Source organism: Manduca sexta, unplaced genomic scaffold, assembly GCF_014839805.1.
Source record: "Manduca sexta isolate Smith_Timp_Sample1 unplaced genomic scaffold, JHU_Msex_v1.0 HiC_scaffold_1637, whole genome shotgun sequence".
In the NCBI taxonomy this organism is placed as follows: Eukaryota; Metazoa; Arthropoda; class Insecta; order Lepidoptera; family Sphingidae; genus Manduca; species Manduca sexta.
Window position 1 is genome coordinate 18,746 of NW_023592521.1, and position 14,859 is coordinate 33,604.

General features: G+C 34.0%; 1 protein-coding gene across 4 annotated transcripts in view; it reads right to left on the minus strand.

Annotated features, from left to right (window-relative positions):
- Window positions 1-14,392, minus strand: part of LOC115451109 (probable glucosamine 6-phosphate N-acetyltransferase) — a 20,245-nt gene extending 5,853 nt beyond the window's left edge. The window contains exons 1-6 of one of the 4 annotated variants that reach the window (XM_030179317.2): window positions 12,781-12,973; window positions 12,308-12,524; window positions 2,760-2,887; window positions 2,493-2,554; window positions 1,575-1,715; window positions 1,204-1,260 (exon numbers count right to left, since the gene is read on the minus strand). In XM_030179317.2, the coding sequence (XP_030035177.2) occupies window positions 1,242-1,260; window positions 1,575-1,715; window positions 2,493-2,554; window positions 2,760-2,887; window positions 12,308-12,524; window positions 12,781-12,843 (630 nt within the window). In that variant the 5' untranslated portion in view covers window positions 12,844-12,973 and the 3' untranslated portion in view covers window positions 1,204-1,241. Of the gene's footprint in view, window positions 1-52; window positions 1,261-1,574; window positions 1,716-2,492; window positions 2,555-2,759; window positions 2,888-12,307; window positions 12,525-12,699; window positions 12,718-12,780; window positions 12,974-13,990 lie in introns of those variants that run through there. The other 3 variants (XM_030179318.2, XM_037445438.1, XM_037445439.1) reach the window with 3 other exon arrangements.
- Between the last annotated feature and the right edge of the window lie 467 nt (window positions 14,393-14,859).

A 14,859-nucleotide genomic window follows, 5' to 3' on the forward strand; every position in this document is an offset into this window, starting at 1 on the left:
CAATAACTTTATGAAATGGGCTTTTGAACAATGGGATATTCAAAAGCAGGACTTATACCATATTATTCTGTTATTTTCTCAGAGATAGAAAAAAAACACAAACCTAAAGTAAGTATAAAGTATCAATTTTTAACATCTAATGAGAAATGACAAAATGACTACATAAACAGTGAATACTTTTACAAAATCCACTTAGCTTTACAACTCTATGGGCGTTTTTTAAATAAAACAAATTCTTGCAAGCGTGTATGGGTTTAATGAGCTAAATTTATAATGTTAGTTACAAAATATTATCCCTTTTAATTAAATTAAAAGCTAAATATTCAACAAGCAACAGGTATAATTTTATAACTTTTAAAAATATTGCCGTTAATTTTGAATAAAGTACTATAAACAACTTTAAGTACAAAAATTTCATAATAGTATCACGAAATGTTATATCCTATTTAAGTCTACAAACTTACATCAAAATTTACAGCATCATATATTTTGTGATGTGATAATATACACTAACCACTTAAGAAATAGCGCCAACACAAAGCACTAGTGAATTAGTGACAAAACATTTAATGAATTATGAAACTTAACATCAATTTCACAAAGTATTACTAATTGCAAAACTGAAATACATGCGTAATGTTACCTGTTGTAATAAAATATTTCACTAAACATTAGATTTTTCATACCAAAATTACATAACATGAAATCAAAACGACTATTACAAAACGATATCACTATGCTTATTGCAACAGGTAACATTTGCACTAGCTGGTATCATACTGCGTTAAAATCTAAATAAAATTATGTGCTAGGACACCCAAAATCAATTGTACACCCCATCAATCACTGAAATTACGGGTCTACATAAGTTCCACATTTGATGGATAGAACAATTGACCCTGCAACCGTAATCACATAAACAACCAAGCAGAACACAACACAGACACACACACAAATAACAAACCTAGATCTAGTTATACATAGGAAATAAGTATTTAAGTTTTAAAACATTTAATAAAACAAAAAATCACACATAAACTCCAACGGTTAGAGATTCTTTTTACGAATTCAAAAAATACATTCTAAAAAAGACTCTAATTATAATAACAAAAAAAGTAAATTTTGTGCATAATAATGAACGTGATCGCAGTGGTCGGAAGCGCGTATGCTGCGTGGATTGCTTGGCTGTTCGTGCTTACTTACAGTTTGGAGCGCAGGTCGGACGTCCCAGCGGCTAATTGTCAAGAGGGATCGTCGAATCTGAAACCAAAAATACAATAAAGTATAAATTTATTTACAATCAAGTACATAAAGTCTTTATGCGATATAAATGATAGGATCATTATAGCGACAGTAAAACATATAGCTTGATTACTTATCATTATTGTCAACATTAAAAGTTAAAAAGTAATGGTGCACTACACAATTAATATAAAATCGCACGCATGTAAACATACTACTAGACTAATAGAATTAGTTAATTCCAAGATATTTGTTCTAAGTTGACTCTTTGTTAAACTGACACGCGACTAAAACCTTCCAAAAAATAAATAATAAGTTTATTCTATACTAACCTCATATTCATCGCATTGGAGTTACCAGGCTCCATCTTATATCCCAAGGTTTCATAGAATTTTATCAGCTTGTCTTTGCAATCGAGTGACATTTTGTAGCATCCTAATTCTTGCGCTAGCAGCGAAACTGTCACTACGATCCTGCAAATAAAAATATACGTATAGCAATGTCGTACATTTTCTCAAGAAAAGATGAACAAAGCCAAACCAACCAACCAACCAAGTTAAACCTTCCAACCAAACATATTTATAGCTAAGTAATCATGGATATTTCTGCCTTTAAAATTTCGTCATATTAAATTTTAAAGGCCGAAATATCCATGATTATTAATTATTTTACGTTTTTCTTCAACTGCGAGAACTAATCACTAACTAGACGTGAATTTAAATTCTTTACTTGCCAATACTGTTTAGTTACCAGATTAAAGCCGAAACAAAATGTATGAAAATGGACCTTGAACTAATCTATAAGTACGTTGATACATACTCAATGTGTATGTATCAACGTACTTATAGATTAGTTGCATCTAGAGCAAATGTAGGTATAATATTTCGCAAGAAATTACATAATTGGTGGTCCAAACGGTACCTAGTATTATAAAAAATTGGGCTCGAATTGTCTTAGTTATTCCTCCCTTATCACACTAGAAGATGTATGTATGTGCAAGGGAATAATAAAAAAATATTGATATAGTGATAGTTAAATCCAGGATGCAGCTTTATTATGCAATATTATATTCGATAGCATCGATACATGCTAGACTGGGACCTATATTTTTGATGTGTCTATGGCTAATTAATATCGATACTCGAAATCGATACATTGAAAAAGAGTTGAATAAAAATTTACATGAAATGCAAAGCATGAGTATTATGCATTATTTAAAAGCATAAATTATAAAATCGAATATTACTTACAATTTACCCAATTGTTTTCCTCTGTAAGTATCGTTGACAACAACATCTTCTAGCCGACCACGCTGAAAAAATATGCAAATGCTATATTACTGTCTATCTAGATAAAGGTGTAAAGACTTGCTGTTACAGTTTAGTTGCCAAATAATAAAAATAAAGTTTAGAATCGAATATTAATATATAATTAAGGCATGATAACATCCATACTAAAATTTCGTTTAAAAGGATATCTATTAGCAGAGTAACGTATTATAAGTAAGGTGCACCTACCAAAGAGCAGTTATGTATGAATTTCTGCTCTACAGTAAGAGTGGCGGCACCGATGAGTTTCGATATGCGAGTGTCTTCTATCACAGTCACGTAGTAGCCCTCCGACTGCTTCATTTTTGTGAAACGTTCTAAAACAAATAATATCTTTTTAATTAATTATTCGTTACACATAACACAGTGTAACTTTTAAGTAGGTACTTTTTTTCCTTCGTATTAAATATATGTACATAATATATCGACTTTGTTTATCAACGAATTTTAAAGTTCTTCGGTCACATCTCCAGAAACAAAGACTTTATTGGAAAACTGGCGATCCAAAGACAAACAAACGAAAGGAACTGGAAGCAGATCTCCCATTCGTTGAAAAGATATTATCAAAATGGCAACACAGTCCTCAATGAAACTGTACACGATCCGCTAAGTAGTACTAATCGCCAAAAATCTAGAAGCATTAGCAGCCTAGCAAACATCTCCAACCATAACCACTCTGGCAACACGAATAAGAAGAGAAGAATATGAAACATATTATTAAATCGAAGTCCTATTATTACGGAGGCCTCGGGTCTGTATGTGTCGCCCTTCTATTAAAAGTGTTCAGAGGAACACTTCACATTGTCCTATTAGCACAATTATACCATCACACCATCAGACATCGATAACACCTCAAGTTATTTTGAATATTTTCTTCTAAAACCAGATCATCATTTATTTATTGTGGACATAGTATAGAGCGTAATACTAATTATACTAGTATCATTTAGTACACAAACTTAACAATGATCAGGAACAAGATCTATGTTAGCAGAAAGGTCATTATCGTACTCCACCGGTTCGAGCAAGGTCGACGCGAAATACCAATAAATTAAGCATTCCACGATGTCAACTAGTTTTTTTCTAGTGTTGACTGTCAAGTGGTCTTAGGCATTTCAAACATTTATAGTTCAAGTTTATACGAATATAAATATGGTTTTATAATATTTCAAATTAAATATGTCTACGTTTAAGTACAGACATAAAATTGCTTAGATACTTAACTTAATTGATTATAATAATTAAAATATATTTATAACTAAAATTGTAATATGATCCCCTTATTCGGTGATTTCAAATTAATATTTCCGTCATCGTTTATCACTCTAGCCATTAGTCAGTGACCATTTAATTGAACGTCATTGAAAATTCACTCGTATTTCCCGCCGTAGCCCGTGGCACCATTACTAATGTCAAAGTAGCCAATGCACAAGCATTTCATAAACATTTCCTTTGTGTAAGTGGCATTATTATATTTAGTCTCGATATTTATTGCTTTAGCGACAGTTGCCTATTTCCTCTCACCTATCAGCTCGAACTTGCTTACTTGGGTACATTATGATTGCTTTGTCAGTTTTATTCCTAACTAGGTGTCGCTAGCGGGCTACGTGAAGTGCCTTTCCAACTAAGTTCCTAAAACACTAGTTATTCATAGCCTCCTCCTACTCCTGAACGACAACAGCGTCATCTAGCTGTAAAACAGATGTTAAAAATCCAATGTTTCCTATGGGAGCAACTAACAGAGATGAAAAATACGTTTATCCAGAACATATTCTATCCATGTGCAAAATTTCATTCAAATCCGTTCAGCTGTTCTTGCGTTTACTTCTAACAAACGTACAATCATGCAAACATTTCCCCAATGTATGGCAATTACAAGTACCTATTAATTAGATTATAATATGAATAGATTTAAAATATCTTTAATTATGTTACGTTTAATTGTTATGAATTGTTTTCTAATCACAATTGAAACTATCCCCTTTTTTTACTATCGATTTTACTTGAGGGTATGATAATAATAATATCGCAACAAATAAGTCTTCTTCCCTGCCAGCCCGACCTGACTTCTTTGTTTACTAAGTATATTTTTCATTTATTTTATTTTCAATATAAATTTTCTTTGTTTATATAAGCTAATCTATTTAAGTAATAATTAAATATTCTCATGTACCTTGACTTATCATAAGTGCAACTATGTTCGCCTACGTGATGAATAAAGCATTTTTATTTTTTTATTTTTTTTTAGTATACCTACCTAGAAAACATAATATTTCAAATTATACATGAAGAATCGCAATAATATGGTCCGGTGGTCCTTCAAAAAAAATCTACGTCATTGCTTTAATAAGCGACGTACGTGCAATAGCTTATATATAACTATAGTGATATTGTAAACGAGACTTGAAAAAAAATATATAAGAGATGTAATTGTCAAATGATGGCAAAAAAGTAAGCCCAAAGTTTATTTCTGCCTTTCTTCGTCGCGCAGTTATCACTTAGGTAGCTAGCGAAAGGCTCCGCCCTGTGGATTGGGGGAGTTTGGAGAATTCTACCACGGTATCCCCTGCCTGTCGTAAGAGGCGACTAATAGGGGCCACGAAGGGGGTCGTCAGCGGGCAGCAGGGGGCTGTCCGCCCTTAGTGTACATCGTGCGCTTTTGCACATACGTGTGACCCCCGGGATGGACGGCAGCAAGGAAGGTAGGCCTCACGCTGCCGTTGACGCCGACAGCGTCCTTCGGTGCGCAGGGGCTTCTGAGCCCCCCAACATTTAGGAGACGGGCTAGCGAAAGGCTGGTAGTTTACAGCTAGGTTATAGCCTATTTATTCTCGCCGGTAAGGATCGCAAGACATCTTTGATATTACATTATTTATTTTATTATTATTATATTTATTCAAATATAAGCATAATATATTTTCTTCTATTACATATCAGCCCAAGCTTGCTCTTTAAGTTACATTATGCTTTGTTTTAATTTAACTTCCAGTACTAAATGTCTGTAAATGTCCGTAGTTATGAAAGTACTTAACTCTTAATTAAGTATAATTATTATACTTAATTATTATCATGTGAGTATGTTTGTCAGTCATTAACGCAACTATATTACCTGAATAATAAACGTCTCATAATAAAAGTACAACAAACGTGAGTGACCTCTACGCCACATCGAATCGCAACAGTTTGTTTTGTATGACTAGTTGACACTATGAAATAAAACAGAACAATGCGTCTTGAAATAATAACACTAACAATGCATGATATGTGATAAATGCATGCATCAAGAAATTACTATATAGAGAGTAAATATTATGTAACTTTTTCGTAGGTTCCCATAGAGGAACCCTATATCAAAATTTATTGGAGGCATTCTAGCTCTTTTCTTAAATATAGCCCACTCAGCTTGTTATGTTCCGTCGCATGTCCCGCGTCCAGGTATTGTGCAGGAGCAAAACAAAGATCGTCGATTGCAACAAGTTCCTACGTAACGTCCTCAGGTTGAACGCCCGCTTAAGTTCAGCGCATTAGCATACGAGCTAAGAGGAGCCAACTAAAGCTTGGGTAGTCCGTATTATTAATAATGGATGATACAGCGTTAACTACGCCCGTTATTGAACAAAAGTAAAATGACTTCAAATAGGAACTCATTACTTAACCAGTAAAACTTCTCTGAGCAACCTATTTATAAATATGTAATAAATTACATTTTATAATTAACTACAACATACCCTATATAGTATAATTTATTATCTTAGCTTAGTTGAAAATGAGAGTAATTTTGTTTATACAGGGGTAGCTCAGAGTTCGAGATATACTTAATATGAATACAATTTCAACTTTATTCAAAACTGTCAAGGCGAAATCCAATTCTTTTTAACAGAAAAATAGCCAAGCTGTTATTGTTGGGTTACACCCGACGTTAAGGTTCAAATTACGCTTTGAAGAAATGAAGTTAAGCAATAACTTATGTAATGTAACTTTGTAAATGTGCAAATGAATTATGTTTAATGTCACCTATGTTGCATTACATGATAGTTGATACAATAGTTATTTCAGATTTGTCAACTCTTTGGCGTTATTTTTGCCTGCTATTTGTTTTACATCACTCCCAATACAAGTCATAAATAGTTTACATTATTGAGGAAATAAATAAATAGGAAATGGATCAATACAAATTAATGCGTAATCTGTATACTAGAATCAGAATTTGTATATTATTATACTAATAAAAAGCCTTAAAACTTTGAAGTAATGTCAAAGTTTATATTAAATATTGCTCAGAACAAGTTTCATTCAAGCTTTGAAAAATTTTATATAATTAATAATATTATCATAATATTTAAATATATTATACTAAAATAAAAATATGGAATAAACACACAATCTTATAGTAATAATAGATATAATAATATAAACAACAATTTATTCTTGCGAATGGAAGTCCTAAATGGTTCATATATTCTTTGCTGTAATATTCTGAGGCTCTAATAGTTATTGTTATATATATGACTGGCAGGTTTAGACCTGTCACAATAAAGACGTCAGTGCGTTATTGACTGTCAACGAGTTTGCATTAAATAATTACATATTTAACATTGGCGACGAGGATTTTACTCAATATTCTCGTAAAAAGTGTATTTACGAAAATATGGCTCAAACATTTGGTATTCTTACGACCTTCGACCACAATTTGCAAACTTGGCCAGAATACAAGGGACGGTTGCTACAATGGTTCGTCGCAAATGACGTCTCTGAAGCTACCGATGCTTCAGGATCCAAACGGCGTGCTATTTTATTAAGCGCACTCAAGGAATCCACGTACAAGCTTGCTGCGAATTTGGCCTTACCGAAAGAACTCATTTCCATCCCGTTCGATGACATATTGGGTCTTCTGGACGGGCATTTTATGCCCAAAGTGTGTGGTTTTTCACGAGAGGTATAAATTTTATTCAGCAATCCAAGTCGAGGGAGAAACCTATCACCAATGGGCGGCGAGATTGCGTGGACTATCGGCAAACTGTGGATTTTTAAACGTGGAGGAAGCATTACGGGACCATTTTGTAATGGCAATGCTACCTGGAACGGAGCGTGAAAAACTATTTGCTCAAGATCCAAAGAGTTTAACGCTAGGAAAAGCGGTGGAGTTAGCAGAGAGGATGCGGTGTGCGCGTGCAGGCGCCTTAGCATCAACGGTCCCGGAAAGGCACCGTCTAACAACGATCAAATACTCAAGATCGACGCCAAAAATAATTCTAGTGTTAAACTGTTGTGTTCGGTTTGCGGTTTTAAAATCATTCTTCAACTCAATGTAGATTCGCTAGCTATAAATGTAAAAGTGCAACGTTAAGGGGCATTTGCGTCGCATGTGTAAAAAATAATTTCTTGGCACATGAGATCACTAGCGGGGATGACGGTGAGTTGTATAATATTCGCACCTATAATGGTGAACCAATGACAGAGGTTGTCACTGTTCTAGGGAAACGGATCAGGTTTCAGGTTGATAGCGGGTCAGCTGTTACTGCGATTTCCGAACGAACGTATTTTAAATATTTTAAGGAAGTAGTGTTGTCCAAAACAACTAAGTATTTAATGTCTTATACTGGTCGACGTATTGAATGCGTAGGTATTGCAAAATTGCCGTTCACATATACTGGAAAAACATGTACTTTGAATGTGTTTATAATTCGTGATGGCGGTCCGCCACTTTTAGGGAGGGACTTTATATCTTTCTTCCGATTAGAATTACTTCCCGTCAATTTTTGTGAGAAAACCTCAGATTTAATAGTGTGCCTAAAGAATGAATTTCCTCGAGTATTCAGTGATGAGTTAGGGAAATTTAGTAAATATAAAGTAAAACTTAAATTGAAAAATGACGTAAAGCCAATTTTTTAAGCCGCGTCCCGTAGCTTCCTTTTGCTTTACGTGATAAGCTGGACAAAGAGATAGAGCGTCTAGTGTGCGTTGGCATATTGAAGCCCGTAGAGCATTACGGGTATGCTTCGCCCGTGGTGCCCGTGTTAAAGCGCGACGGTTCCATCCGGTTGTGTGCTGATTATTCAATCACAATTAATAAACAACTATTGGTCGATCAATACCCTTTACCCACCGCGCAAGAACTTTTTACAAAGTTACAGGGGGTCAACAGTTCTCTAAGTTGGATCTTTCACAAGCCTACGCACAATGTGTATTAGATGAAGAGTCTCAAAAGTATACAGTTATCAATACTCATAAAGGGTTGTTTAAGTATACGCGCTTAGTATTTGGGTTGTCCAGCGCCCCGGCTATTTTCCAACGCCTCATGGAAAATGTTTTATCAGGTTTGGACGGTGTATTGTGCATGCTCGATGATATTTTGGTGACGGGAGTGAATAGGGCGCAACATCTAAGTAGATTGCGCACTGTACTTGGTCGACTACAGGACGCAGGCCTAACGCTCCAAAATGCCAAATGTGAGTTTTTAAAGAGGAGCTAGAATATTTAGGTTATGTAGTTGATAAGCATGGGTTGAAAAAGTCACCCAAAAGGTTTCAGCAATATTAAACGCTCCAGTTCCAAAAGACGTTGCTAAACTACAATCGTTTTAGGTCTTGTAAATTACTATCGTAATTTTGTGCCTAATGCTTCATCAATTCTCAGTCCTCTATACGCATTGCTACAAAAAATTGTAAATGGTGTTGGACTCCAGAGCATAATGCCGCTTTTAAGAAAATAAAAACATGTTAGTATCGGAACAAGTTTTAGCTCATTTTGATACAAACGCAAAAGTAATTTTGACTGTAGATGCTTCTCCGACCGGATTAGGTGCCATTCTGTCACAAGAAGATGCTACAGGGTTGGAGCGGCCAGTATCATTTGCGTCGCGCACGCTGAATGTTGCGGAGCGCAGATACTCGCAAATACAGAAAGAAGCGACAGCCATCATATTTGGGGTTCGTCGTTTCCATCAGTATCTTTACGGCAGATCTACTCCTTTTGTTCTTCGAACTGATCACAAGCCCTTAATTACTATATTCGGGCCTCATCGCGGAATACCCGAGATTTCTGCAAATAGATTACAGAGGTATGCACTTTTCTTAAGTGGTTATAATTTTATAATAGAGTATGTCAAAAGTGCTAATAATAGCGCAGATTATTTTTCTCGCGCAAGTTTAGATGATTGTGAGTCATGTGAGATGGATGATCACGTAGCGCACGGAGTTTCAAGATACGTTGAGGATAAGGCAACTTATGTTAATTTTGTTGTAGACTCTAGCTTACCTGTAACGCTTCAGAGGTTACGCGAAGAAACTCAAAAAGATGTGATATTATCTAAAGTGATAAAATATATTTTGAATGGCTGGCCGAAAAAGTTACAGACGAAAATATACGTAAATTTTTTCTTTGTAGAGACCAACTTTCATTTGAAAATGGTGTGATCATGCGAGGTTTTAAGGTTGTAATTCCTAACGTGTTACAAGCAAGTTTATTGTCAGAGCTTCATAAATCACACTTAGGCATTGTAAAGTCTAAAGCTGAAGCTCGTAGTAGACTTTGGTTTCCGGGTATCGACAAAGCGATAGAATCTATGATTGCTGGCTGTGAAATTTGTACACAGCTAAGACCGTCACCGACGCGGGCACCGCTTGCCGTGTGGCCACACCCGTTACAACCATTTTATAGAGTTCATGTAGATTTCTTAGGTCCTATTAATGGTGAGTTATTTTTTGTCATTGTGGATGCACATTCCAAATGGGTGGAAGTGTACAGAGTGAATTATACTTCTTCGGCCACAGTCATAGCAAAATTATACGATTTCATGTCACGATTCGGGTTGATTCACACGTTGGTTAGTGATAATGCTACATGTTTTGTTTCTGAAGAATTTACGAAATTTTGTTTAGCGAATGGAATATCGCATGTAACGTCGCCCGCCTATCATCCAGCTAGCAATGGCCAGGCGGAGAGCTATGTAAAATTATCAAAAAGGTATTAAATCCTGTTTGTTATCTAGTAGCAATTTAAAGAACGTAACGAAAAGTTATTAAAATACCTTTTCGATTACAGAAATTCGGTTCATTCTACAACTGGGTCTTCCCCTGCGCAGTTAGTATTTGGGCGGAAACTTCGTTCGCGCCTAGATTTTATTAATCCTATTTCACCGCCATCCCCTTCTGAATCTCTTACCAAATTTGTGAAACGACAACAGTGTTCACAGAGTAGGGCCTATGGAGGTTCCAACAGACAAAGTTTTAAAGCGGGTGATGTTGTTATGTACAAGAAATATCAAGGAAATAAACAATTTACTTGGAATCGTGGCATTGTTACCAAACGAATAGGCAAATTAACATATTTAGTCACGGACTGTACGACCTTAGTGCAAGTGAAAAAGCATAAAAATCAACTCGTAGGAAAGTCTCTTCCTCCTATCTCTAATACCAGTGACGTCCTGGATTTTACGCCTGAACTTTACGAGACAGATACGTCTCCAAGGGAGGACCAAGCGATTGTGTCGCAAAGTTGCACCAGAGAGGGAGATGGAGATAACGAAGTGGCACTACCCGAGGCTCCAGCTGGAGAAAATGAAGTGGCACTAGCCGAGGCTCCAGCCGAATTACCGCTTCAGCCAAACCTGAGCTCTGATGATGAGTTTTTTGAGGCTGTGACATCACATTCGGAAAACCAGTGCGTTCAAGATGGGACGTCAGGTTCAGAATGTCAGGTTGCTCACGAAACTGAGAATCAACTTTCCTCGGAGCAAAGGCCAGGTCAATCGGAGAGATTATTACGCCAAAACAAAGAGTTGATTATAAAGCTTTCTTTTGTATGGACTTGTAATTTGTTATTTTAGTTTATGTTCTGTTATTTAGTTGTACCTTAATAATACTTATGTTATGGGGAGAAATGTTATATATATGACTGGCAGGTTTAGACCTGTCACAATAAAGACGTCAGTGCGTTATTGACTGTCAACGAGTTTGCATTAAATAATTACATATTTAACAGTTATAAAACAAAACAATAGGGGACCGGCCTGTGCTTGATATTGTACATTATTCTATATGTAATGGTTAATAATACGAAAAAAAGAACTGCTGCGAAAACTGCATAAAATTGGTTAAAAATGAGCGAGCAATTCATATTTAAAATATTGTAATGTGCAGAAGCGGGCGCGATGTGGGGATATCGCTTCATCTCTTTCTTTTGCCTGCGTCGGAATTCCCGATGACGTCACGTGTGGGTATTTCGTCTCTTTTCTGTTTCTCGTAAATTACCCTTTCCACCGAAATTCAAAGACATAACTTGTTGATTTTTTACCGGATTTTAATAATTCTTTCTGTGTTGTAATTTATATTACATAAATATTTGATAATAGTAAAGAACAAAAATGAGTCCGGTACCCTATTGCCTGAGAAATGTAGAGGACACATTATATTCAATGATGCATTATAAAAATGTGTGTACATGGACATTCAACACAATAATAAAATCCTTAGAACTATTTGGTGTACACAAAATTCTACATATATATATATATATATATATATATATATATATATATATGTATATATATGTATATATATATATATATATATATATATATATATATATATATATATATATATATATATATATATATTGATTAAATTAATATGAGTGATTTATTTAATTAGCATTTCCAATATAATACACAAAACCCTAATACAAAAAACAATATTTAAAGACTAGATACTGAATAATCTGAAATAAAAAAAACTCACCATCAAACTGCTTTCGTGAGACATTGCCAACACTTGTCAACTGGCCGAGCAGTTGCAGAAAGCCTTTATCATAGTCGGACCGTTGTAATGGCCGTACTACCATCCAGTCCTCACCGGGCTGTGCTCTGATCTTAGGCTTGAATATAGCAGGACTTTTGTTAAAGTCCAGCCGTTGCAATATCTCTGGTGGATAAAGATATTCTGATGGCTTGCCATCCTAAAACAATAAAACATATTTTGTCAAATGTGAAAACTAATAAAACTCCATAAAGAAATAAGGATAAGGTTTATCTAAGAAATGATTAAAAAATAGATAAAAACCAATTATTATAATAATCTCTTTATAAATAATATGTTACTAATTATAATTATTGAGGGTAGATTTATTATACCATTCTATAGATTAATGCATTTTATCAGTATAACATTATAACAAAATTAAGTATCACATTTTTCCATCTTACTACACGCACATCAGTCTGTGGCACTGACACTTTATTCACACTGAAGCAAAATGTTGACGTACATACTCCCATTATTGTTTTGTCCAGAATTCACATGATAAAATCTATAAGATTTAATAAATAACATTGAACTTATATGTTGAGTTGTTGACTGATACTTAAAAACTGATTATGCTATCAATAAAGTAAAAATCTGGTTATAATATTATCTAATCTTAAAGGGAAACTGGAGACATATGATCCCTGATATTCTGTAATATACACTTGCCAATATGTATGATTATAAAAGTACCCACCAATAAAAAAAAGGGTAAATTTAAAAAAATATACATGTAATGCAAAGTAGGAGTCCATGGTTCTAAACTAAATTATTTATTGTGAATATGGAAGCACAGTAATAGATTGACTATAAGGCTATAAAACTGTAATAAAATCCTTTTGTTAATACAGTGGACTTTTGTCCTTGGTAGATAATTATCACTTGGTCTCCCTGAGCAGCAGGAAGTTCAACTCCCACTAGGTTAAAAAAATTGTTACACTCTTGTAACAAGTTTGATAATCAATAGGACACTGATAACAATTGTTCACATATTTCTATTTTTACATCAAAATCAAACAGCTGATATCCCTATATTACAATAAAAAAGATGTTAATATCCTGTACAATAGTCAAATTTTGTATAAACTAGATTATAAATATATAACTATATATTTTAATGTGTTTTTTTAATAACATTTATTTAAAATTTTGTGTGTTCTTACCTCAGAAATGGTTTTGTTATGAATAAAGATAAAAATGAAACCAATTATGAATGCTCTTTTCACCCCAAAATCCATTAACAAGATTGTAAATTTTAACCAATGAAAATGTATATATATTAGATATTTTTAGAAACCTTTGATTAGAAATTGTAGGATTTGATGTAATATGTAAGTATTATAAATACAATCGGAGACACAAAAAAGGGACTCCCAATTTTCCCCAATTTCCCCTAAGCACTTTCAATTTGCGATTTCTGTATAATTTTCTTGATCAAAAATCAAAGTATACAATAAGTAAGCATTAGGTCTAATAAACTCGATTAAAACACTTCTTGAGTCTTATAGATTATTGAAAATAATCTAAATTATTAAGTTTTCCCAAATTTAAACATGAGCATATTTTAACAATGCATATTTTCATTGAGTTCAAATTATAATGAATAATATATTTACTCACCACACCGTTTTGGTTGACCATGCCCATTTTCAGTAATTAAAACTATAGTTACTTGGAACTGGATAACTATATATCCATATTCTATTCCAAATATTTAACAATTTCAGGTGCGTTTATAATTTTCTGTGCGAAGCTGATGAAGGTACAACTACGTAGAATACGTGGCGTGGAATGTTGTAAATTGAAGTAAGTGAAAGTATTGACCTTCTACTACAAAACCAGTAACCGGTAACCCCCACAATTTTATTATCAAAGCTTCGCGCGCCGTATGTACTCACTAGTCACTGGTATTGGCTAGGGAGACGGTATCACTCCGCATGCACAGAGAACATACATTTTTACATTTCAATATATAAATTACTAAGAATTGGTGACGAAAATTGACAGTTGTGTATGCACATTCTATAGGGTGGCGGTTAGATAATATAGAAATTTTCTAATCGATTATAATATAGTCAGAATTTTATACGAATATCACTTATTTCCGCAGAGTAAAATCATCAAATAACTAAAACATTATATTTAAAACTTCCGTGCACCGATATACATTCATATATTTGTAAAGTAATTAGATAAAACCGTCCTTATAAATAAAATACTATATATACTCTGAAAAATATTTTATTGTGAGTATTCATGTAATAGCAGCAATCGAGTGATTTTGTCATTCTGACATTTATATCGATATAATCATAATCAGCTGTTTACGGATGTCACTTACCAATTCGATCATTCATTCATTCCTAAAAAGTTAGGTTATGTTATGAAGTTATAAATAAACAAAAATAATTAATATTATATTTTAATCAGTTTATTAGACAAAGATTGCCAATGGCTTTATTTAGGAACACATCAATAATAAACTTCTG